The 23,875-nt window shown below is 39.1% G+C and overlaps 6 protein-coding genes across 10 annotated transcripts in view; 4 read left to right on the top strand and 2 right to left on the bottom strand.

The window, feature by feature from the left end:
• Nucleotides 1-184: 184 nt before the first annotated feature.
• Nucleotides 185-5,601, bottom strand: tsr3 (TSR3 ribosome maturation factor). The gene is made up of 6 exons (XM_061708408.1): nt 5,384-5,601; nt 3,489-3,699; nt 2,892-3,085; nt 2,622-2,789; nt 1,439-1,493; nt 185-1,223 (listed from the first exon to the last, which is right to left on the bottom strand). Exons 1-6 carry the CDS (start codon nt 5,502-5,504, stop codon nt 1,115-1,117), a joined length of 858 nt encoding a protein of 285 aa, XP_061564392.1. The 5' UTR covers nt 5,505-5,601; the 3' UTR covers nt 185-1,114.
• Nucleotides 5,602-5,647: 46 nt separating this feature from the next.
• On the top strand, nt 5,648-8,655 carry gnptg (N-acetylglucosamine-1-phosphate transferase subunit gamma). The gene is made up of 11 exons (XM_061707624.1): nt 5,648-5,765; nt 5,874-5,928; nt 6,006-6,076; nt 6,232-6,286; nt 6,878-6,961; nt 7,050-7,143; nt 7,480-7,594; nt 7,681-7,763; nt 7,945-8,073; nt 8,176-8,257; nt 8,366-8,655. The coding sequence occupies exons 1-11, from the start codon at nt 5,699-5,701 to the stop codon at nt 8,443-8,445; spliced, it is 915 nt and encodes a 304-aa protein (XP_061563608.1). The 5' UTR covers nt 5,648-5,698; the 3' UTR covers nt 8,446-8,655.
• Nucleotides 8,656-9,461: 806 nt separating this feature from the next.
• The window catches only part of LOC133418791 (uncharacterized protein C7orf50 homolog), a 46,988-nt gene continuing 32,574 nt past the window's right edge, over nt 9,462-23,875 (bottom strand). The window contains exons 1-6 of one of the 4 annotated variants that reach the window (XM_061707627.1): nt 21,386-21,689; nt 20,837-20,973; nt 20,622-20,735; nt 11,963-12,171; nt 11,188-11,269; nt 9,462-9,828 (exon numbers count right to left, since the gene is read on the bottom strand). In XM_061707627.1, coding sequence (XP_061563611.1) covers nt 9,649-9,828; nt 11,188-11,269; nt 11,963-12,171; nt 20,622-20,735; nt 20,837-20,968 — 717 coding nt within the window. In that variant the 5' untranslated portion in view covers nt 20,969-20,973; nt 21,386-21,689 and the 3' untranslated portion in view covers nt 9,462-9,648. Of the gene's footprint in view, nt 9,829-11,187; nt 11,270-11,962; nt 12,172-20,621; nt 20,736-20,836; nt 20,974-21,284; nt 21,690-23,875 lie in introns of those variants that run through there. The other 3 variants (XM_061707626.1, XM_061707628.1, XM_061707630.1) reach the window with 3 other exon arrangements.
• On the top strand, nt 14,757-16,713 carry LOC133418788 (uncharacterized). Its single transcript, XM_061707623.1, has 2 exons — nt 14,757-14,881; nt 15,281-16,713. Exons 1-2 carry the CDS (start codon nt 14,879-14,881, stop codon nt 16,352-16,354), a joined length of 1,077 nt encoding a protein of 358 aa, XP_061563607.1. The 5' UTR covers nt 14,757-14,878; the 3' UTR covers nt 16,355-16,713.
• On the top strand, nt 17,545-20,758 carry LOC133418787 (G-protein coupled estrogen receptor 1-like). 2 transcript variants are annotated; one of them, XM_061707621.1, is made up of 2 exons: nt 17,545-17,588; nt 18,331-20,758. In XM_061707621.1, the coding sequence occupies exon 2, from the start codon at nt 18,480-18,482 to the stop codon at nt 19,650-19,652; it is 1,173 nt and encodes a 390-aa protein (XP_061563605.1). In that variant the 5' UTR covers nt 17,545-17,588; nt 18,331-18,479; the 3' UTR covers nt 19,653-20,758. The 2 variants fall into 2 exon arrangements, with proteins under 2 accessions (XP_061563605.1, XP_061563606.1); XM_061707622.1 differs by having other exon boundaries at nt 17,554-17,588; nt 18,334-20,758.
• On the top strand, nt 21,930-23,792 carry LOC133419052 (ubiquinol-cytochrome-c reductase complex assembly factor 4). Its single transcript, XM_061708048.1, has 2 exons — nt 21,930-22,146; nt 23,319-23,792. The coding sequence occupies exons 1-2, from the start codon at nt 22,055-22,057 to the stop codon at nt 23,638-23,640; spliced, it is 414 nt and encodes a 137-aa protein (XP_061564032.1). The 5' UTR covers nt 21,930-22,054; the 3' UTR covers nt 23,641-23,792.

Raw genomic sequence — 23,875 nt, 5'->3', positions numbered from 1 at the left:
ATATTTAGAGCTTGATTTGAAAATCACATGAGATTACACACGCGCTCCCGTGCCGGCTTCGCTGTTGGCTGCAGTAACCCCGACGGTCGTCGTGGCGCTAATGAGTCTCATTTCTTATTCTTGCCTCATGCTCCTTTAAAGCAGCGATATCTTATAAAAATAAATGCATTTTTCCACTTAAAAATGAAATTGTGAGTTTATTTTTAACAACACTTCATTTGGGGTAACTTTTTGGTGTAGCATGAATTTAATTTTTTTTCCCCCTTGTTTCATTTGATATTCATCTTTCAGCATTTTAACAGTATGTGGTCTTCTAAAATGTACTTTTTGTTTTGTAATCCAATTTCAAAGTGTTATAGCTTTGCACTGCAGGCAGGCCAGTTCAGCACTTAGTATCTTTTTTTATGTAGTTCTGTTATTACACATGGGGGCTATTTAGCACTGTCTTGCTACAATAAGCCAGATGTTCCGAGAAAAATTATGCGCAGAAGGTATATGTTGCTCCAATACGTTTTCTATCACCTTACATAATGTGCATAAGCAACCCTTACTTTATTTACTAATGTGTACCTATAGAATTGTGGATCAGGCAAACAGACCCTCTTCTCATCAAAAGAGGTCTCTGTGATTAAGAAAAAAATAAATACAATTTATTTTTCATCAGACCAAAGAAAAGCTGCTTTCCGTCAACATCCTTTCAGCTCAGACCCAGAGAAACAGCTGGATCCTGTTCATGTTTTTCTGCTTTGGATCATTTTAACATGGATTTTTGGATGCACAGAAAAACCATAACCACAGACATCTTTAAATCATGTATCCATTCAGTGATTTCCAAAAAACAGAATGCAGAACAGACTGACAGCCTGTAATTCATTGGTATTTATCATCAGTTTCAAGCCTCATCCTTCTCTGAATTCTCAGAATAATTTTATTTATTTACTGTTTTCATAAAAAAAAAAGTATTGTGTGTGTGTGTGTGGAGGGGGGGGGGTTAAAACCGTTAAAACAATTATGTCTAAACAGTTTGCAAATTATTTCATTTTTTTTCCACGTACATTTTACAAAGTAAAAATAGAAAGAAATATTTTTCATGTCATGTCATGTCATGTCTGAATCAGTCTCCCTCTTCATCGTCATCATCATCAGCGTTTTCATCTTGTGCTTTATCTTCATTATCTTCTGATGCATCTGTGTCCTCACTTGAATCAGCATCTTCAGGTACACTGAATAGAAATATATTTTATTGACTTCAGTGATGATTTAACCCCACTAACCCCCCCCACCGAATAAACAAACAAACTTTTCTTTTCCCCTAAAACAATAACTAGTTATAAAGTTCTGAAGGTGATTTCTACTGTGTAAGGGGAAGGGGAAAAAAGGAAAGAAAAAAAGTCTTCCAGTACAGCCAAAACATTTGTGCCCAACTTTGAGTGCTTACCACTGACGTCTGTTGAGATTCCTAACTTCCACTCCAGAGTCAACATCAAATGGGTCTGTAAACAAGACAAGATGGACAACTTTCTTTAAGAGAAAACTTTGGTTAAACAATACAGGACTTAACTCAGCAACTTAGTGTGAAAAATACCAAGAGATCAATCAAATTTCAACTTTATGATTTGTAGAGACTGAATTAGACTCAATAAATCAAATTCAAATTATGGATGTGAAATAATTAACACCGCCAGATTATCAAGTAAGTAATCCCCACATGAAACATTCACACTACTGTCTATCACATTTTGAGGCACAAGTCACTTTCCTAACCTTAACCTAACCATCATATTTTCATTTTATGACTTATTTATTTAACTCTAAAGCCTAAGGAAAAAAGTATATGATGGGATGAGGAAGACCCCCACCCTGTAATAATTCAGCAGCAGTCTGTTTGCCTAAAAAAAGCAGTGTTACAGGAATTATTAAATGAAACAAAATGATATCTTGAGTTTCCTGAAAATGCAGTTACCTGCAAGCCTGACAGCTCAGACCCACATCTGGAAAGACCAAGGGTCTGAAAACTGCCTTTGCACGCTGTTGCTTAGCGCTACAACCAGTCAGAGCTACGAACAAGGTCATGCATTTTGAGTGCTAAAAACGGGTGAATGGAAGAGTAAGTTGGGTAGAAGAGTAAATTAAACTTTTACCACAGCTTTTCAGCAAAACAGAAAACAGCTACCTTGCAAAGAAATGATTAGAGTGCTATCTACAGTTCAATTCTAAAAGCAAAGTCTGTTGATGCCAAAGATGATTCAAACCTCAACAGCAGCCATCTATACTGTTTACATCCAGATTACAACGTCAGCGTTGTGTCATCATCATGTTAAATCCTCCCAGACATTCTCTCTACAAGGATAGACTGATTTAATTTGCTGCTCGTGACTTTTGGGTGATGAGCTCCAGCAGATGGCAGCTAGACATACATGTAAAGCTAATTTTTTTAATTTGCCAGCAATACATCTAGATATCTAGGCTAGTAGTTACAAGCTAGTTTCCACAGCTTGTTCATTAAGCCAAACTAAGACATAAATAATGAAACGTGTGATTAAAAGCTAGTGACACATAAACCACTTAACAGCTATAAAAAAAAAGATGCACTGTATTGACACACTAGATGGAAAGTTTACCAAACTCCTCCTCGTCTGGTTTCGACGTGATATACTCCTTCTCTACAGAAAGCATCTCCTCCTCTGATTGACATGCAGCATAACGGCCAAGGAGAACTTTATTGAGCTCCAAAAATACTGTCCCCCACTTAAATTTCTTCAACAGCAGCTGTGCCATTTCCTCGAAACCTAAAATAACACAGGTTTACATTTTAAATGTCAGAACTTGGAAAAAGATACTGAAAGTACTGGTAAGACAGTAATCTGAAACAACTGAAACTTAACACTTACCAACAATGCAGAAAGTGGCAGCAAAAGCTTCAACACAAGATAACTTGCAGGGTTTGCCATAGTTGACGGGGTTTGCAGCTACGAGGAATGGCAGTAACCTGGGATGACTTCCTATCATTTTATTAAAGGGCGTCTCATCCAGTTTGGCCCAGGAACAGTCGATTACTGCTAGCCCACTTTGAGCCACAATCTCTCTGTTCATAAAGTTCAACAAGAAAATGCTTATCAAACTATTTGATAACAAAGATAAATGAATTGAAAATAATAAGAACACATTTAATGAGTTATTGAATGCTACAATAAATAAATAAATACATAAATAAATAAGCTTGACTATGCTGTAACTTTATTTTGACAGAAATGTATTTAGATACTTCAGTTTTTTGTCAGACACCTGGACATGGAAAAGCTGAAAACTAAATGATTACATTACTAACTTATTAATATTAAAAAATTATTTCAATGTGGACAGTTCTATAAGGTGACATGATAAACATCATCATGTGGTGGAACAGTATAGGTGTTCAGGTTTTTTTTTTCTTCTTTTAACTAAACAGGATTCAGTGGATGAAGAGTAGAAGAAACAACTCAACAAACCTGTCTGCTGGCGTCACATACTTGGTGCCCATTGGACTCAGGATGAGTCCGTTGAATCTTTGATTGAGGCGTAGGTTGCGTACAAAACCCTTCCTCACCAACTTTCTGCCCGTGCAACGTTTAGGGTCACAGTGGCCCAACTCCCACATGGCAAGGGGGCAAGGCAGTTTCACCTGTGGGGCCTCTGCTCCCTCCTCTGGGTGAAGAGTCGCTGATGCATAATCATAGCGAAAAATAAATACATTACTTCATCAATTAAAACTAGGGGTGTAACAATATATCGTGCCACGAAATTTCGCAATACAAAACCGTCACAATACGTGTCGTGGAGGTGACAAAGTGTATCGTGATATTGTGTTATTAATATTAATCTATTGAGTTAACTAACGCACATCCGACCACGCGTGCCAACCAGTCCTCGACTCGCGGACCAAAATCTTACTACGCTCAGAAGAAAGTAATATCCTTTTGCGGTCCCGATCACAGGAAAATATTTGTACTTGTATGAAACTGAAGATGCATAATGCAAACCTGACATTTCATTTTAGTTCAGTTTGTGGAAAATGTTTGGCCTGGCTTTCTCTTTAAAACTTAAACAGTTATAAAGCGTTACAAACTGTAACAATAGGGCAAATGCACAGCATTGTTTTGTATTTTGTGTCTTTCAAATTAAAGACAATTTTTTCAGTCATATGTTCCTCATGCAAGGTTGTTAAAAAAAATACTGCTATAATATCGTATCGTTATCGTGACCTCAATATCGTGTATCGTACCGTATGGTGAGATTAGTGTATCGTTACACCCCTAATTAAAACATAAAAAATGAATTATGTCAGGGTGAAAAACGCTTTTTTTCTCCCCAAAAAGTGTTGCACTTTTTTCATTGTGGCATTTAAGAGTAAGCAGTTAATTACTGTTTACTTTCTGTATAATACAACAGCATACAAGTTTAAAACGAATAGTCATTGCATTCATAAAGCACAAACTATCACTTTAAGAGGTTAATTTATCAAGGCTTTGTGGCCGTATGCCCCCCCCTCACATTATTTAAGCAATACACAGGTAAACTGTTGATGAGGGATAGAGACAAACAACTAGGGTTGCCACCTTTCAGAAATAGAAATAAGGGACGCCCTGATTTCAGCAGCGCAGGAGCCAAAAAAAAAAGCCCCAAAACTTCTAAACTGAATAAAAATGTGTTTATTTTATATGAAAAAACTAAATGCTTTGATTTAAAGTTTAAAGTGCTTTAATAGCATTGAACTTGCATGACTGTACAGACAGCCAACCATACTAGCAACTGAAATATCCTCCTATGCTATGTATGTCCACATCAGCCCAGATGTATAATATAGCCTACAGGTGAAGAATATGGTGTAAAAGTTAATTTATTTCAATAATTCAACTAGAATATGGTGTAAAAGTTAATTTATTTCAATAATTCAACTAGAATATGGTGTAAAAGTTAATTTATTTCAATAATTCAACTAGAATATGGTGTAAAAGTTAATTTATTTCAATAATTCAACTAGAATATGGTGTAAAAGTTAATTTATTTCAATGATTCAACTAGAATATGGTGTAAAAGTTCATTTGTTTCAATAATTCAACTAGAATATGGTGCAAAAGTTAATTTATTTCAATAATTCAACTAGAATATGGTGTAAAAGTTAATTTATTTCAATAATTCAACTAGAATCTGGGGTAAAGGTTCATTTATTTCAATAATTCAACTAGAATATGGTGTAAAAGTTAATGAAAATACGGTACAAATCGTGTCCCGTATTAGTTCAATACGGGACGCAACATTTTTTTCTCAAATAAAGGACAATTCCGTATTTTACGGGACGGGTGGCAACCCTACAAACAACTGACATATAATTCTAGTTTATTACCTTCCAAAGCAGAATGCATTTCTTCAGTAAAAGCCTCTAATGTTTTCCCCTTCATGGCATGACGTTTGTCTTTGCCCTTATTTTCGGGGCGCACAAACTTTCCTTGTTTCTTTCGTCCCATGTTGTAACAACTCGGGATCCAGTTGGTAGTTGTAGTTTTAGTTTACTGTAGTTAGCATGATCCACTTCGGCAGCATGTCGCACTTCTAGGAGTTAAACACGCATGCGCGAGTGTTATTTTGACCACGTGACTTATCACATGACTACCAATGCACAGGACACGTAAAGAGACCAGAGCAGTCGTTTAATTCAACCATGTTACATTTATATGACGGAATTATCCGACTAATCACCGTTTCGGCGGCCTTTATGTCTTTGTACGGTAAGTACTTCTATTTTATAAATACCTTTATTTTAATAATGCAGTAAAGTGGGTGCTGTTTGTTATTGATTAGAATTTTTGGCTTACCTCGATTGATCTTTTTAATAGTAAACCCTGGATTCGCCGGTAAAATGAAAATAGTTGAAGAGCCAAACACATTTGGGTGAGTAAAATAAACACGACTGACGCCTCCAGCATTGCGTTGCAATCCCTTTCTGACTTATTTTTCTTTTTGTATAGGCTGAACAATCCTTTTTTAGGTCAGGGAAGCCCTAGACTGCAGCCTAAAGCGACCCCATCACCAGTATCTGGTAAAATAATTTGACATTTAGAACGTGCGTGTTATTTAATCATGCAGTTCGATACAAAAGTAAAAGGGTCATACAACAAATGTTGTTTGAAGGTTATTCTGTCTATTAGTCAACCACTGAATGGAATCAGTAATAACAATAATGTCCTCTTCAAGGCCCAGTCCATCTTCATCGTCTTGCTGGAAAGTGCTTCAGTTTAACAGAGTCAACGTAAGTATTTAACATATAAGTCACTGTCCTGTAAGGACATTTTCCCCTCTTATTCCCACTCACTTTTAACTTTTTTCAGCCTTTCCCTTGAAGGGAAAGGCAGATCATTAATTTCCATCCTACCCTTCTGCATGCTCCTCTATCTCACCAACCAGTTGCATAATGTCTTCCACTACATCCAAAAATCTTCTTTTTACCTTTATTTTATATCCAGCCTCCTTCTACCAATGTATTCACTATCCCTTCTCTTTATGTGTCCAAATCATGTCAATCCAGCCTCTTTTACTTTGCCAGCGAGATGCCTAACCACAGTTCCTCTCTGATTTTCTCCTTTTTAATCCTATCCATCTTTGTTCATGCCAAAGAAAATGAATATTTTCAACTCTGCCACATCCAGGTCAATGTCATTGTCTCCAAGGCAAAGAGAATTGTGTTTGTCTTGTAAACCTTTCCCTTTATTCTCACTGATCTATCTCACAGCCTAAACTCTTTTCCACACACTTCTTTTCTCTGCACAGTTGCTTTGTGCAGCTCAGATGCTGCCCCATCTGTATTAACACATCATATTTGCGTAAATGGTCCTTTTTACAGGTATAAATATGATTTCTGTCCATTCCACAACATTACTCAACATGAGCAGTCGTTTAGGTGGAACGCCTACAGCGGGATATTGGGGTAAGTAACAACACATGTATTCCAGATGTAACTATTTTTAGCAGGAAATAAGCTTTTGTAAGAGTAGATTATTGTGTGTCCCTTATAGAATCTGGCAGGAGTGGGAAATTTCCAACAATACTTTCACAGGCATGTGGATGAGAGACGGTGATGCTTGCGGGACCAGAAACAGAGAAACAAAGGTGAAGTGCAGTAGCAATGTAATACTTTTTTCAAATATATATATATATATATATATATATATATATATATATATATATATATATATATATATATATATATATATATATATATATAATATATAGATGAGAGAGAGAGAGAGAGAGAGAGAGACACATCACCATGACAGACATTTGAACAAAGTTTGTCTAGATCATTAAAAGCCCTCATTTGCCTTTTCATATCATTCCATCCAGGGTCCTAGACAGGATTGAAACGAGTATTGGAAATGGATGGATAGATATACAGTTGATATAGAGCCAAATGTGTGTAACCTGTTTCTTTTCATGGTCCTGTAGGTGATCCTGGTCTGCAGCCCCAGCAGCAAGCTTGTTCAGGTCTCTGAGCCCAGTACCTGTGTGTACTCGCTAACCTTTGAGACACCACTTGTTTGCCACCCACATTCTCTTTTAGGTGAGGAGAAAGAAATATGTGCCATGCTACAGGGTATGATAGTGTTGATGGTGATTATATATATTTTGCATGCTGATTATGTTTAGTGTACCCAACCCTGAAAGAGAAGCTACAAAAGAAGTGGGATGAAGCAGCGCAGGCTCTCTACGAGGGTCTTGTTACAGAGCAGGTAAGAGGCATTTTGAAGTTTTTCAGAGTCACACATACAGAGACGTGATTCTTCTTTTTTATATGCTTTGAATATCAGACACCTATTTGGATGCTTGACTAGGCTTTTAGGTTGTTTTTAAGTTCATTTTTCAGTTCCATTTTTATTCATCTTGTCTTGTCCACTGTATATTTTGTCACAGGGGTACAACAATCTCCTGAGAGATATTTTTCAGGATGCTGGACTCCTGAAGAGCCACAAAGTAAAAGTTGTTTTGCCAGAGACTGAAGCAGATTCAGAAAATTACAGCTCTTTGCAGAAATGTAAAGAAGTATGTAAACAGACAAAGTTATAAATGTTAATACAAAACCCAAACCAGTGCATGAGTATCTAATCACATGAGAGCATCTTTTATTTTTCTTCCATCTCATAGGGCTATCAAAAACAGAGAAAAGAGATTGAGAGGTTGCAAGCACTTCTCGCTCAGCACAATAGTCCTTTTGATTCACAGCCAGGTAAGGGATTTCACCTGGGCAGTTCTCACTTATTTACAGTTTTTGTTTTACTGTGACTCATGTAAGCATGCTTTTTTCCCCCTTCATATTGTTTGCGGTATGGGAAAGATGACAAAAAAGGTACAGTGAGCGTGACGGTTAAGGATCACCGCTTGAGAGGAGACAACGGCATCGTTGATGTGCAGTGAATACGACGGCTGACAGAGGCTGCGAGACGATGTGATCATCGAGCTTCAGGGGATTGCAGCTTATATTTATCAAATGTGAAAAATGTCTTTTTTACACATTCCTTTTTCTTGCTGGCATCACACACCAGCCACTTTACACAATGTATTTTTATTAAAATGTATGTCACAAAAGAATGATGAAATGCCATAAAATGTTACCTAAATAGTTGTTTTTTTTGTTCAATTGCACTTAAGCTGCCAAAAACAAATTATCGTCATGTGTACTGATGAACACCTTTTATAGGAGACAGCATAAAGCTTAAAAGGAATGGATAGATGATCCAGTTTAGCTCTGCTTGATAGATATTATTTACAGAAAGAGTTCTGAAAAAACTGGCAATAGTCAAGTGCCCGTTGCCTCAACAGAAACTGGAAGAGAAACGATAATACAGGATCACTTTCATTCCAGTTTGATTGTAACCTGATTACAAGTCATTTCACTCTGAGTCTGTGCTTCTAAAAAGATACTAGAGGAAAGAGACTGTTGAAGTACTAGTTCAATATAATGCCAAACTACCAGTTTACAAGTTTATTATAACCTTGTAGACGCAGCACAGATTTCGCTCGAAATAAGCTTGGGTGTAAAAATAATTCCAATACTCAAGGTAAGCACACATTTATGTGCATGTGTGGAACTTAAATTAATGTTATGGGGTGCATACATAAGAGTTATCAAAATTATTTTGTTAGTGTACATGTGAAATGGAAAAATGTTAAAGATTTGACTGCATTGATTGCAAGCCCTGGTTTGCACCAACATGTCTTGACTACGCACATTCCTGAGACTTGAAGCTACACAAGTTTCTAAGCTTTCACCTGAAAAGAACTCGCATCTTTCTCAAATAATTCAGCTAAATCTGAGCATCGTTTTTTGGTTTTACCACCTCGAGTAGATAAATTGATTAAACTTTTTTTATTTTGCTGACTGATTACTCCAAAGCAACAATGTACACGAGTAATGCCATCAAAAGGCTGAAGAAGAGTAACCATTTAATTAAAACATTGAATCAATACAATTTAAAACAAAAATGTATAGATAAACCACCAAAACGTCCGTCACTCAAAACACTAGCTTAAGTCCAAGCCTGAGATCACTCCTTTCAGCGAGTCCTCTGATAAGCAGTCTTTTCCTGACTCATTTATTGGATCCACAGTTGTCACAGGTCAGGAGAACAGCTGGATGACTTCTCTGGCTCTGTGCGCCCTCTGCTGGACGACTGCGTCTTCTGGGGCTTTTCCTGATTCTTCCACCAGAGATAAGGCCTTCTGCACGGTTGTGTCCTTTGCCATTCCACGGAGCCCCTCCAGATACTGCATCAACACCAGGAACTTGTCATCTTGAATCTGAGATGAGAGGGGAAAAAAAAAAAAACTTGTCTAGTCATCAAATCTGCTGATTTCCATTTTTTGGGTAATCTTTGTTCTTGGCTTAAAATCATCCTATAAATTATCCTCACTTTGGAGTAAAGAGAAAATCCACAACACAACTGCTGAACCTTTCAGTGGAACAATGCTCACCAACGATTGGAAGGAATTTGCATATTTTCCCCTCCAATGTGCATAGTATCATTTAATATCTGGAGTAATACATTTTCTTTGCATAAAAGGTCAAGGGTGCATGTTAAAGACCCAGACCTGTGAGCTCCATCAGATAGTTGCAAATCCAAAACAGTCAGTCATCAATAGTTGATGTTCTTGGATTCTTGTTCGAGACATCTGTCAAACTTTCAATTAGGGGCTGGACGATTTGAGCTTAGAATCAATATCAGGATTAAATGAACATTTAATCTTGAACAATAAGCAGTTATGCCAGTTTTGTTTTAGTTTTTGCCCTCATAGTGCACCGAGAAGGTTTTTGCTGTAAATATGCTCCATGATATTTTTTCTAATTAAAGAGTACATATTTGTGTGATGGGAAACACATTTATGGTCATCTACTACATTTTCAAACACCTGAAACCATTCAATGAAAAAGGTTCATATTTTAGTTTTCATGTAAATACAGTAGAATATTGTTGGTTTTTTAAGGTAGCATTATGTGAACACGGTGAGCAAAGTATTAATAGAATAAAAGAAAAAAAAACTTGTAGGTTCTGAATGTTGGTTTTGATTCATTTTCGATTTACTGCCAACCTCTGCTTTCAATACATCTTTAAATCACAAATACCACTTCACAGCACAAAAAAGAAGCTTTCTGTCAGCCTTTTCCTGAAGCAGGGTTGTGACAAAGTGGAGGAAAACTAACACTTGGTTGCTCAATAGGCAAGGTTAGTAGATGGTGAAAGAGTGGTGATCGTGATGGATTTCCAAATCAAGTTTTAGAAACTGCTCGACTAACCAGCTGGACATTGCGCTGGCTGTAATAAACATAATAATCTTAAGGGAACACGTAATCAAGAAGGGACACAAGAAAAAATAGGGTTGAAACAGAAGTAGAAAGCCTGTGGAAAGTGAAGACACCAGTGGTGCCAGGGGTAAATGGAGAACTTGTGGTTGTAACGCCCAAACTGTGAAAGTAGTTATAACAGAATCTGTCCTAGAAACATGTAAGATTAAACACTGACGCCTTTGGGGTCCAGGTCTCTAACTGGGCCAATTCTCCAACCAGACATGAAGACAAAGCTCAGAGTTCAACACCTCCAGGAATCCAAACCTCAGCTGGGAAACCTGCTACGATCTAGCGAGGACGTTGATTCACTTCACCTCGTCAGACTGGAACATGTGTTGCAGTAACCACGTCTGCCTGGTCTTCTGGAACCTCCACTCTGAGCGGTTATCAGCCCAGCTGCAATGACAAAAGCAACATTAACTGCAAGTAAATACAATACGGCACAGCAGCCTTCAACAAACACATTTTTTGATTTTGTAATGCCAACAGCTGTTCACTAGAGATAACCTCATTGGAAATTAGAAATGAGAAACTGTGTGATACTTATTAAGTGTATAGAGAAACAGGAATTGTGATGGAAAATTTAGGCTTCTTTAGCCTTGGCCACTTGATTTAACAAAAACTGCTGTGAGGAGCAGATTTAACCTTGGCCTGTACAGAAGTGTGCAAACTAATACTTTGCTCCTAAAAATTAGCATTGACATTACATTGATTTGTCTTCCAGAATTGCAGGAATGAATCAGCATTTATGCCTCAAAATCATTATGCTTCATTGTCATTTCTGCACCGAGACGCCTGATGTACGTTTGCATGCAACCTCTTAATTAAATCTACTGAAATTTGACTCATCTCTCAAGTCTTATTCTTGGTAACTTAGATGCACTCAGTTTCAGTCCAGATATTATGTTCTTGGAAAAAATCTATTAAAGAGAATTTCATAGGTTTTTCCGCAACAGGCATAAAGATGAGTACATAAACTGCTTAAATAAAACAAATACATTACAAGTACTTTTCAAAGGTTTTCAAAGTTTTCTTCTTATTTTCCTGGATATCATCATTCACCCGTCACCAGAAAACAACGGTTCTTACCACACGAGGTAATCCAAAGCCTGCTGAGATGCAGTGGGACCTGCCGCTTCTGTTTTCTCAGTGTTCTGTGCATCTTTGAGTCTCTTCTTCTCCTCCTTTTTCAGAATCTTCTTCATCTTTCTCTCCAGGACTCGCTTCTCTTCTGGGCTCAAGTCCTTCTCTGCATTGAGCTCAAGTGTTGTCTCAGGACAGCTGGATTCATCTGGAATCTGTCCCACCAAAACAAAAGCATCATGATTTGTTTTCCCCCTGTTTATTTCCAGTACTAGATATCCATGTTTACCTCGGTCATCTAAAATTTTACAACTGATTTCTTTTTTCCTGAGGAATCTATGCAGTTATCTACCAAGGCAGAGAAAAAAAAAAGTATATATGTTAATTATTTGGGAAAAAGTGTAAAGGCCCTTAATACAAAGTAAAAGCGCCTTCAAAATGATCCTGAGTGCGCAGCGCACTTTCATTGAAAGAATACTAGGATGGACAGGGAGCATCAATCTATAGCCATTTTCAGATATCTACACAAATCTCTAAGTTCAGGTTCAGGCTCTTTCCAGGATGTTCAGAGTTTTACTGAAGGTATTCTTTTGCCTCAATTGGTATGCTTTTCCAGCTCCACTCTGAGAACCTGAGCTCTCTGGAAATGGGTTCCCGTTTCTTCTCCACCCATCTTTTCCTTCTACCCTGTCAAGTCTCCTAGTCCAATAGTACAACGTTTCCACCGCCATCCAGTGAGAGATGACAACATAAATGTGACGGTGTAGTGTTCAAGTTCTCCCACATGCTTTATATCAAATTTTGCCAAAATATTTCAATCTCCCTTTGATGAAATACATTTGCTTCTCATAGATTGAGTCATTCAGGTGCATCTTGGAAAAAAATTAGTGGAAGCTGTGTTGTTAATGTCTGAGAGAAAGCTATAAGTAATGCACTGAATGATGTGTTTCTGGGCGATTTTCTTCAAAGCTCCCGATCCCATTCATGGAGACTACTGATAAATCCAAAGACCCCCGATCACTCCGTTTAAGATTGGGAACCAGGTCTAGGAAGCGTGTCACTGGTTTCACAAGTCTTCCACTTATGAATAATTGAGGCTACTGGGCTTCTGGGAACATTTAAAGTGGCAGAAATATCCTTCACCAGTTTTATGTAACTCAGCTCAGTCCAAATAAATCACATTTTCACTAATGATGAACATCACTCCAAGTTTTTCTCATCAGAGGAAAACCAGTCTGTGAACTTGAGTTCTACTTGTGTCACACGGGAGATATTCTACAGCATTGTGTGTTTCTCCATATACCGTAAACACTTAAATAGTCAGAACCTGGCATTCATAATTTAACCAAAATCATAATTTCAGATAAAATATGACTCATAATGAATATGAACTACAGTGGTATGAAAAGGTTTGGGCAGACCTGGTCAATTTCAAGATTTTCCTTTATAAATCATTGGTTGTTCGGATCAGCAATTTCATTTAAATATATCATATAGCAGACAAACAGTGATATTTGAGAAGTAAAATGAAGTTTATAGGATTTACAGAAAGTGTTACTTAAAAGTAGGCAGGTGCATAAATTTGGGCACCCCAACAGAAAAATGTGCCCAAACTTTTTCATACCACTATATATGCCTTAATGTCTGATACGCCCTATAGGTCAGATTAGTCATTTGAAGTTACTTTAGAGAAGCATGTCATCGATGTTACACAGAAAAACATTCCTCCTTTTTCCAGCACACCTGATTCAGATGAACTAAGTCATTGTGTTTACCCACTCAGTTTGGACTGGATAAGAATAAATAAGTGAGGTAGAAGGAAGAGGAAATTAAGGCGTTCAGCTTTTACTCGTTGGCTCAGACAAAAGTTGTGGCTACTGCAAAAACGTTTTTTTGTTTTTTTTTCATTATTATTAATGCGTGGACCACTGACAGAAGTTAGAGTGCAAGAGTAGAGAAAAATGTTCGGTTTTATTTAAATTTGGGTATTTCAGATATTTTTCAAAGAGTCTGTTTTATCCTTGCAGAATACTGGTGCAGATGAAGGGGGAAAAAAAAAAAAAAAAAAAAAAAAAGGTATTCGATTTATGATTGGTTTAACCTTTTAAATGTGAAGGACTTGGAAATGTCTGGAAACTTGTAAACACATTACTTCATACTGACTGAAAGAAAAAGAAAGATCACCGTATTTTGCTTAAAGTGCACTCTAGTGGCAATGTCCTGCCAGTTTTCTCGCGGCTCTGGGGAATGATTACCAACTACAAAATTTGACATTTTAGTTTTCTACAGCTGAAATAAAAGTGACATCTGAATGCAGTTTGTTTCACCCCCTTCCTGTTTCACTGTAGCTCAAAAATACTTCCTGTGTCTAAAGCCACGAGGTCATGTTGCCTGTTTATTCTGTTTACTGTGGTGCTCTATATCCTTTTACTATACATTCGAACATTATTTTCTTTTAGAAGTTGCATAACATTAACCCTTCAGTCCCTGTGTCAGTGAGATTATTGATGCTTTGCAAAGGAATCAAAATGTTTCCTGAGGGGAATTGCTAAAAAGAATTAAATAAAATAAATAAAGCCACTTCCCGACCAAACACCATAAACTCAGCACAACTTAAAGACTGTTCTCTCTCAAGGCGCTGGGGAAGTAAAACAAGGGACACATTATGCACTGCAATTTAACAGACCTCAGTTACGGTGATGAAAAAAAAAGAGGGAGGGGTGAAAATAAGTTTGATCACATGGCAAAGAAGTCATTTCAGAAGTATGCAAGTAGGGTACTGCCCACACACACACACATCTAAAAACCGTTCACAGTCGACAGTTGTGTTCATGCTACGAGCATCACTTTCACAGCCTTGAGTAAATCGGCGGCGTCTGGCTGGTAGATACAAAACAGAGGAGTGGGTGACGAAAGCAAAAGATGGTAAGTGGAAACATATGTTGCAACGGTGTAGTCGGATTCTGAAAGCATAACAAGAAACGGCCTCCCCACCAGAACGAGGTCATGCTAAATATTTTAGATACAAAGCACCAGGTAAATAAAGACAACCGGTTGTGTATTTTGAGAGACTTTGCACTTTTGAACGAAATGTTCAACTTCAGGTTGCAGGAGTGAGTGCCTGAGAAAAAAAACACTTAGTTATTGAAAAGGAGGAACAAAGATTAAGACATTTTTAAAAGAAAATGCTTGCACGGTTGCTCTTTTGTTGAACTGACAGACTAGTTTTCTGTTCTTCCTCTGAGTAGGAGGAAACTTTTGATAGACAGTGGTGTTAAAACAGATTTCGTCTGTGATATATCTTCTTTTTTTTTTTATTTCCAGTCTATCCCAACCACAGACTCCACTCATGGGAACGCTTCACATCCATTTCTGCTCACAACTCCTGCCACCAACTCCACCAGCGTAGACAACTCCACCCCAGGAAACTGGTCTTCCTCTGCGTTAGAAGAGATTGCAGCAAATGACATCACCTCCACAGCGAACTACATCTACAGTTGCTTCGCTGGCCTGGGCTTTTTTGCAGGCTGTTTCCTGCTGTACAGCTTCTTTCAGGCCTACAGGGGCCACAAACAGCTTGCGTGGCTCGACTGCCTCCTCCGGGTCTTCTGTGGCTTGCAGCTGTTGCTCCTACTTCTCTCTCTCCACATCGTGGCGTACAGACCCGACTACTTCAGGAGCACAGCTCTGGGATGTGCCGCGCTGTCCTTCACCATCAACACAGTCTCTCTGTGCAGTATGTTGATCCTAGTACTGATGGCATATGTCCTCACCTTTGAGCCACCATCCCACACCCTGCTGAGGAAGCCTGGGGTCTGCACGGCGCTGGTGATCCTGACTTCCACATTAATCTCTCTGCTGCTGGCCGGAATTCGCGGACCGAGAGATGGTCTGCAGACGGTGGCCGAATGCATTATGGATCCTGCCCATGCCGGCGTTTCATATGCAGCTGCTAGGCTGTGCATGGTTTTTCTGATACCCTACATACTCCAAGTAGGACTTCTGATAACCGGCTGCATCAAACAATGGAAATCCAAAGGGCGTTTCCTGTCAGGCTCTGAGGAGGGTCCTGTGTTTCTGGCAATCACCGTATTGATGTTTTTGTGCCTGCTCTTCTACAGCGTGGCACTACTAAAAGGTGCTCAGATTGTCAGGGAGAGGGAGCTGAGCCATCGGGAGAAAGCCTATTTGAGCGTGTCTGAGTGCGTGCTCTTCTCAGGGAGCAGCATCAGCCTTTTGTTTGTGCTGTTCGTGCACAGGCCATGTCGAGAGAGCCTCTACCGAGTGATGAAGCAGCTGAGGGACTGTGTTCAAAGCCGGGGGACCGTTCAGCCCAACAGGAACATCATAACTCCCCACATCGAATTTACAGAAACTCTGCAGGACATTGAGTCATAAAAGTAAAACTACGGGAACAGAACTGACATTGGACCGGTTCTAGAAGTATCCCTTGAATTTCTGTTATGGACTTTAAAATTTTTAAGTAGATTTGCCATTTTCATTTTCTTCCGCTGTTAATGGTAAAACTGTATTAAAATGCATTTTTTTAAATACAAAGTTTATCCAAAAAAAAAAAAAAAAAAAAAAATCCTCATTAATGTGCAATAAGCTGTCAATTGCTGTTATGTTTCTATAGATGCTGGAAATCTGCAGCTCGATTAAAACATTTCAAATGTAACTTCTTTTCAGAGTGCGTGTTTGTGTGATTCCAGCTCTTGGAAGCAGGCTTGCACAAAAACTCATTAAGACAAATGCTTAGAAAAAAAAAAATAAAAATCATAATTTCAGGAAACCACCATGGAAACATTTACTCGTCCTAAGTTTCAGCCAGAAGGATCAACAGTCTTGGTGTTGTGTTCTCCAAGCTGTCAAAGAACTGGAAAACTATCCACGGGAACTTTCCATCTCTTTTCAAGAAAACGATGGGGACCACTTCCAGGAATAACTGTCAAACGTGCAGATCACCAGTCTAGATACTGTAATGACGAGTAGGAAAACCGGGGATGGGCTGCAGACGATGCTGGTACTGCATCAGGCGTAAAAGAAGCGAGCCACACATAACACGTAGCAACACTTAAACCACCCTCAAAAATCATATTAACAAATTGCAAACTGTGATTGGCTACATGATGGATTTGATCTGTAATACAGTCGACTGAAACATTCGCATAAAACCCAGAGGAAAAAGAAAAGTTGCAGGTTTGTGTAACAGAGAGATGACATAGATCACCTGCCTTTGCTGAAACCCCCCCTCCTACACACACCCCTATTTATATATTTTGACACCACACAAACCACACTCCTGCTCGATTACTTCTCTGCAAAAGGTTGCGACCCTGCCCACTAAAATTACTGGTACAATTTTATAAGTAATAATAAAATATTAAAACCATAAAGCTGGTGCTCAGTACAGTCAGCAACTGTGTTGCCAACACGTCTGTAAAATGAATTGATAAAAAAAAAAGAATAAATAAAAATAAGGCCATGTCTGAATGAAGTCACACCATGTGCACGTCTGCATTGTTGTGGTGGGTGGACCGACGACACTTGCATTTCTGGTACGTCAAAGTTCACACTCGCACAAAACCACAGGGAGGCTCATCGATACCGCACGTGGAGCACAGACACCAATGTAAGTTTACAATACCTACTCATCATGATTAACTTCTAGAGAAAAGTCTGTTTAACCATCAGCTGGTGAAAATAAAAAATACAAATTCTGAATAGTTTTGTTTTGGTATTTTATGTCTTAGATCAGGGGTCACCGGTGTCTCTGCAGGTTTTAGATGTTAGATGTTTCCCTGCTTCGCTGCACCATGATACAAATGAATGTGTCATTAACAGAATTGTGCAGCCCTGGATGATTAATTAGAATCAGGTGTGTTAAAGCAGGGAAACATCTAAAACATGCAGGACACCGGCCCTCGAGGACCAGGATTGGTGACCCCTGTCTTAGATGGTTGAGTGCAATAATGTCAGAATTCCTGGAACATCAGGCCATCTCCAGTTTGTGCTCTCAAGAAATCTAAAAAAAAAAAAAAGCTTAAAAAGCTTTCTTTCTTGACCTAAATTCTGAAATAATTTACTGCAAACTTCTAACTTAAATAACTGAAGCTGCACGAAAGCAAACTCTCAACATTATGTAACTTTTTTTATCTGGCTTGACATGAAACAAAGCAATGGCCATCAAATATAGATAAGAGATGGATTTATATATGTCCAAAGTTATTTTTTAATTACAATATCAATTTTTTTAGTAATAATAGTAATTGTATTGCTATTGTGTGGAGAATTGTTCCCCTTTTTGAGACATTTTCATATTTAACAAATGTTATTTTGACAATAAGCTTATTTCACTTCTGTACTCCACCTAGAAGACACAAGCAGCAACTTCTCTATTGGTCGAGAAACCAGTGTTACAAAAAAAAGGAGGTTATGGCTACCAAAGACTACACAAAGGTTGAAGACTAAAAGCTATGGCTCGGTCGTGGACAGGTTATGCAGCTGGATACTGAAGTGGACTATGGGCACGACCATGCGTGAAGGCTACAGAGTCATCACTGAGAACTGGACCGTGCAACCAAATGCCACACAGGTGGCCATCTCTGGTTTTCTGCACGCAGCCACACTAAGTCATCAGCAATACATTACCAGCCTTGTCCTCTCCTGCATCTACACCATAATCCTGTTTCCCGTCGGGCTCTTTGGGAACATCCTCATCCTAGCGGTCAACCTGGACCACAGGGGCCGCTTGGCAGCCCCGGACCTCTACTTTGTGAACCTGGCAGTGGCCGACCTCACTCTGGTGGCCGACTCCGTGATCGAGGTGTTCAACCTGAAGCAGGGCTACTACAACAACGCCGGCCTCTGCACCTTCATGAATCTTTTCCAGAAAGTCAACATGTACAGCAGCGTCTTCTTCCTGACCTGGATGAGTTTTGACCGCTTCGTTGCTCTGACCAGCTCCATAGGCCACAGCCTATCACACGCGTGGCTCAGCTGCTGCCTCATCTGGGCATTCTCCTCTTTGCTCACCCTGCTGCCATTCACAGTAGCTCAAGTGCAACATGCAGGGGAGCTGCACTTCTGCTTCGCCAACATGACACAGATTCTATGGCTGGAGGTGATGCTGGGGTTTGTGCTACCTTTCTGTATCCTGGGCCTGTGCTACTGGAGAATCATGCTTGTGCTCCAACACAGCCAGAGAGAGCAAAGCAGAAGCAGCCCGCAGCAGAAGCCTCGCAGACAGAAAGCCCTGCGAATGATCGCAGCCGCTGTGCTCGTCTTCTTCCTCTGCTGGCTTCCAGAGAACGCATTTATAAGCGTTCACCTACTAAGAGGTAACACAGACAACGGGACACTTTGGCAGGATTACCCGCTGACTGGCCATGCTGTCAGGCTGGCAGCCTTCTCCAACAGCTGCCTGAACCCACTCATCTATGGCTTCCTGGGTGAGACCTTTCGGAAAAAACTGAGACTTTTCCTCCAGAATAAATGCAGATGGACCAAACTGGAAAGGTCAGCTTCGGGCAAATCCATCTACCTACCTGCCATACAGACATGTCCCCATGATTCATGTGACACGCAAAGCCAGGTTTCAAATTCAAACTCCACCATCCTCCCACAAACTGTTATACACCACTCCAAGCGGGACACACAAGCAGCACATAAGACTCATCAATGCCAGACAACGTGAAAGCAAGGACCATAGCTGCCGTAAGAATTGAGGATACCTTGTTTTTAAAATTAAAATATTAATTTCTGGTATAAAATGTGAGCTAGGGATGGGCGGTATGGACTAAAAAATGTATCACGATAATTTCTGGCATTTATCCTGATAACGATAAAAATGACAATAAAAAAAAATCATTAATGGGAATTTATCTCTCTCTTTCTTTCTTTCTTTCTTTCTTTCTTTCTTTCTTTCTTTCTTTCTGCTCTCCCCTTCCTTCTCCCCTTCCTCTTTTCTCCCTTCCTTCCTCCTTTCCTTGTTTTCTCCCTTCCTTCTCCCCTTTCCTTCCCTCCTTCCTTCCTTCTTTCCTCCTGCTCTCTTCTTCCTTCTTCCCTTCCTCTTTTCGCCCTTCCTTCCTCCTTTCCTTGTTTTCTCCCTTCCTTCCTTCCTTCTTTCCTCCTGCTCTCTCCTTCCTTCCTTCCTTCTTCCCTTCCTCTTTTCTCCCTTCCTTCCTCCTTTCCTTGTTTTCTCCCTTCCTTTTCTTCCTTCATTCCTTCCTTCCTTCTTTCCTCCTGCTCTCTCCTTCCTTCTTCCCTTCCTCTTTTCTCCCTTCCTTCCTTCCTTCCTTCCTTCCTTCTTTCCTTGTTTCCTTCCTCCCTTCCTTCCTTGTTTCCTTCCTCCCTTCCTTCCTTCCTTCACGTACATTGTGCGTGGATTTAACGCAGAACCATAATTCAGGCTTTACACAAAAACATCATCAACGGGAATTTATCGTTTTTACCGCAAGATGACAAATTCTTATCGTGAGGAATTTTTTTGACGGTTTATCGTGAACGGTAAAATATCGTCCATTCCTGTGAGCTCCTTTTATCATTGAAAGCTCTGTGGCTACAGGACAACATATCACAGGGTGGTAAACTAACCTATTATCAACATTTTATGTGCCATGACAGAATCATGGCAAAGGCACATCTTTATCATGCATACTCTCACCTCGGTTTGCTTCGTCTGTGTTTCTTCTTTTAACCGTTTCTTTTTGTGCTTCTTGTCCTTTTTCATTTTTTTAACATCATTGTTTGTTACCAATGGAATCTGCTCTGGGGCCATCTGAGAAAATAAAAAATATTATTTTGGGAATAATATTCTAGGTAAGTAAAACAATAAACAGATTTAATTTCAGTCTTTGCTTTCTTTACTGTGGCACTCACCTCTACTTCCACATGGGTTCTTTTTTTTTTTACTTTAGTCTCCATTTCTTTCACGGAAACTTGACTATCACTTAAACTCAACTCCTTCTTTTTTGGAGGATTTGATGGGTTCCCAAACTTGTCCTTCCCCATGACTTCTACAATATAAACACATTTTAATCAAACTTACAGGAACATGCTGTATACATTCAAGAACTTCCTCGAGCTAAGATCCAGAAACATTACTAGTTTAAACATTTAGTGATGTACTAGCTCTGACAAACACAGGCCAACAAAAGAACTGAATCTAAAAGCTAAAATGAATAACTGTGGGGATATTTAATCTATTTTTTCTGATTAATTTAACTGCTTTTCCTGACACCATATTGAAATACACCACTAGAACGTAATAATAAAAACACTGAAACACACTTTACTGCGTTAATGTTACATAAAAGTTGGCACCTACTTGAAACGAGAAGAAAACGTGCAAATTTCAGAAAACCAACATGCGTCCTCTACCAGGAAGTAGTGCTGCCCTGGTGAGGCGTGATTGGACAAATATCTCACCGTGTTTTGTGATTGGTGAATTGGGAATGGCGTCACAGCCGAGTTATCAGCGTTCCAGTTACAAAGTAGGAAAACAAGTTTGTAGTTCGCATATACCACATGAAAAATGTAAATTACACTATAGCAGCATATATATGCCGAACAATACTTGTATACGACTGATTTAGTGTGACCAAAACTAGAATGAAGTGCTACGAATTTTTACAGAGCTCTCTTCTACTGTTTACAACCGGGGCAGCCATCTTGGAATGTGAACTCGGGGGTGGTGAAGACTCTCTCACTTTCCCAGTGGGAAATCCCACTTCGAGGGGCGTTCCAGTTGGAAATACCACTGGGAACTGGGAAATCCCCACTTCCGAGGACAAATGGAACGCGGCATAATTCTCAAATGCGGCATTATAAAAACAGTGCATGCAATGTAAAGAAAAAAAAGGGATAAACATATATATATAGAGAGAGAGGGATATAAGCGAAAACGAGGATAAAAATCTTCCGTTTTCTCAAGCATAAGGAGGAACGGACCTAACCAGCCGCTCCATTACTACACCGGAAGGAATTCCGCGTTGCACAAGAATGAGTTACATGACCTGAGCAGCTCACAAGAAACCTTCAGATCATTTTTACATCTTCACACCGGACTAGGAGAAGTACGATGATCAAGGGTCCGATATGTCTATAGCACCAAGCCGAGTTTTCAGCTGTCTAACGAGAGTGACTCTCGGACAAGGAATATTTGTTAATAACGTTTCAGCGACCGTGAGGTGAGTGGACGTTTGTGACGTGATATTGTCAATGATTCAATGACATGGTCATAATTCCCCTTTGTGGGGCAAATCCAGGTCCAGTGACTTATCATTTGAACTCAGAAGGTTAACGTTTGTTTCACTTCATACAAGCCTGACACATGCAGTCTAGTTTACCGTCAATGGAGCAGATGGTATGGTCAATACCGCGGTTGAATTGGTTTGATATTGGATATTATGAATTCAACACCCATAAAACTTGTGATACATACTACTGATTTTGGTCATATTGCTTGTGATGTGTTCATGGTCATCTAGACTATCTATCACAAGAGAGTAATTATTATAAAATCATATTATGGCTGATTTAATGAGGTTTAATGAATTCAACACCCATAAAACATGTGATACATAACACCGATTGTTTTCATTAAACCTCATTAAATCAGCCCATAATATGATTTTATAATAATTACTCTCTTGTGATATATAGTCTAGATGACCATGAACACATCACAAGCAATATGACCAAAATCAGTGGTATGTATCACAAGTTTTATGGGTGTTGAATGTCGAATATCCAATATCAAACCAATTCAACCGCGGTTAATAATTTCCCTTTGTGGGGCATATCCAGGTCCAGTGACTTATCATTTGAACTCAGAAGGTTAACGTTTGTTTCACTTCATACAAGCCAGACACATGCAGTCTAGTTTACCGTCAATGGAGCAGATGGTATGGTCAATACGACTTTTCCCTTTTTATTACTCTAAATAAAAAATAACTATGTATTACAGTCAAGCACAACTGTTTTTATGCTTGATTCATGTGTCAAACACATGAATCAAGACAGCGGTCAGCAGTTCCTAGAAAAGCCAGTCGCGTTGTCTTGAATCAAGCAAGAATGACCATGACCAGGAATACTGGCAGGTTACACTAGTGTATTTGGATATGATAGTAACTGGGAATAGATGTTTTCTATTCTTTGACCTCTGAAAATTGATGAACCCAGTTATCTACTGGGTCTGCAGGTGTTTGGGCAGGTGGTAAAAACCAAATGACTGAGAATATTCCTTGCAGAATATTGTAACTCATGTTAAAGGTGTATGTCCACATTAAACCTTCCGGTTAATTGAACTGTTACTAGTGTCTTTATATACAAATTCAATGTGGTAATTTTCCCCTTTTAGAAAACGGATCACCACACGATCTCTGACGCTGAGCACTCAGATGTCAGCAAAGGCTCCAACTGAAGATGAGATGACCAGTGAGCCCATCAAGTTTTCCACAAGTCAAGCCAGTCACAAGACCTGGAGGGTCAATCGCTCTATGGGAAGCCAGTATCAACGACCGTGGTGGAAAGTTGTCCCCATCAGCGTGGTTTTTACAGGATTTCTCCTCTGGTGTGTGTTAAGAGGCGAAACTGATATTGACACACAGCTGGAGAAGCAACTGTATGAACAGTTACCTGGCTTGCTTTCAGATGAAGATGAGAATGCTGAAAATAAATAACTGGTGTATTTAATGCTGTTAATTTATTTTTCATCATCTGAATGTTTTTATTCTTATGTTGCACATGCAGAAAAGGCCACTGTTTGCTACAGGAGCTTTTTGTAAAGATTCAGATATTTGTTGATGCATATTAAAGTGCTTTTGGTTAATTACATTGGGTACCTTCTTCGACATCTTGGATAGCTGATTCTTAAGTGTCAAGAAAGCTTATATAGCTCAAGTAAATTGACTACAG

The sequence above is a fragment of the Cololabis saira genome, chromosome 19, assembly GCF_033807715.1.
Source record: "Cololabis saira isolate AMF1-May2022 chromosome 19, fColSai1.1, whole genome shotgun sequence".
In the NCBI taxonomy this organism is placed as follows: Eukaryota; Metazoa; Chordata; class Actinopteri; order Beloniformes; family Belonidae; genus Cololabis; species Cololabis saira.
Note: the sequence above shows the minus strand (reverse complement) of the source record. Positions and strands in the feature narration are given on the sequence as shown.

What these genes read in the sequence shown, in the direction of transcription:
- tsr3 (XM_061708408.1), bottom strand. Translation starts at nt 5,504, where the DNA reads ATGGGACGAAAGAAACAAGGAAAGTTTGTGCGCCCCGAAAATAAGGGC. An exon ending in AATGCATTCTGCTTTGGAAG is followed by an intron (nt 3,700 to 5,383) that starts GTAATAAACTAG and finishes ATTATGCATCAG; the next exon opens with CGACTCTTCACCCAGAGGAG. An exon ending in TATGTGACGCCAGCAGACAG is followed by an intron (nt 3,086 to 3,488) that starts GTTTGTTGAGTT and finishes CTTTATGAACAG; the next exon opens with AGAGATTGTGGCTCAAAGTG.
- gnptg (XM_061707624.1), top strand. Translation starts at nt 5,699, where the DNA reads ATGTTACATTTATATGACGGAATTATCCGACTAATCACCGTTTCGGCG. An exon ending in CCACCCACATTCTCTTTTAG is followed by an intron (nt 7,595 to 7,680) that starts GTGAGGAGAAAG and finishes GATTATGTTTAG; the next exon opens with TGTACCCAACCCTGAAAGAG. An exon ending in AGGGTCTTGTTACAGAGCAG is followed by an intron (nt 7,764 to 7,944) that starts GTAAGAGGCATT and finishes ATTTTGTCACAG; the next exon opens with GGGTACAACAATCTCCTGAG.
- LOC133418787 (XM_061707621.1), top strand. Translation starts at nt 18,480, where the DNA reads ATGGGCACGACCATGCGTGAAGGCTACAGAGTCATCACTGAGAACTGG.
- LOC133419052 (XM_061708048.1), top strand. Translation starts at nt 22,055, where the DNA reads ATGTCTATAGCACCAAGCCGAGTTTTCAGCTGTCTAACGAGAGTGACT. An exon ending in AACGTTTCAGCGACCGTGAG is followed by an intron (nt 22,147 to 23,318) that starts GTGAGTGGACGT and finishes TTCCCCTTTTAG; the next exon opens with AAAACGGATCACCACACGAT.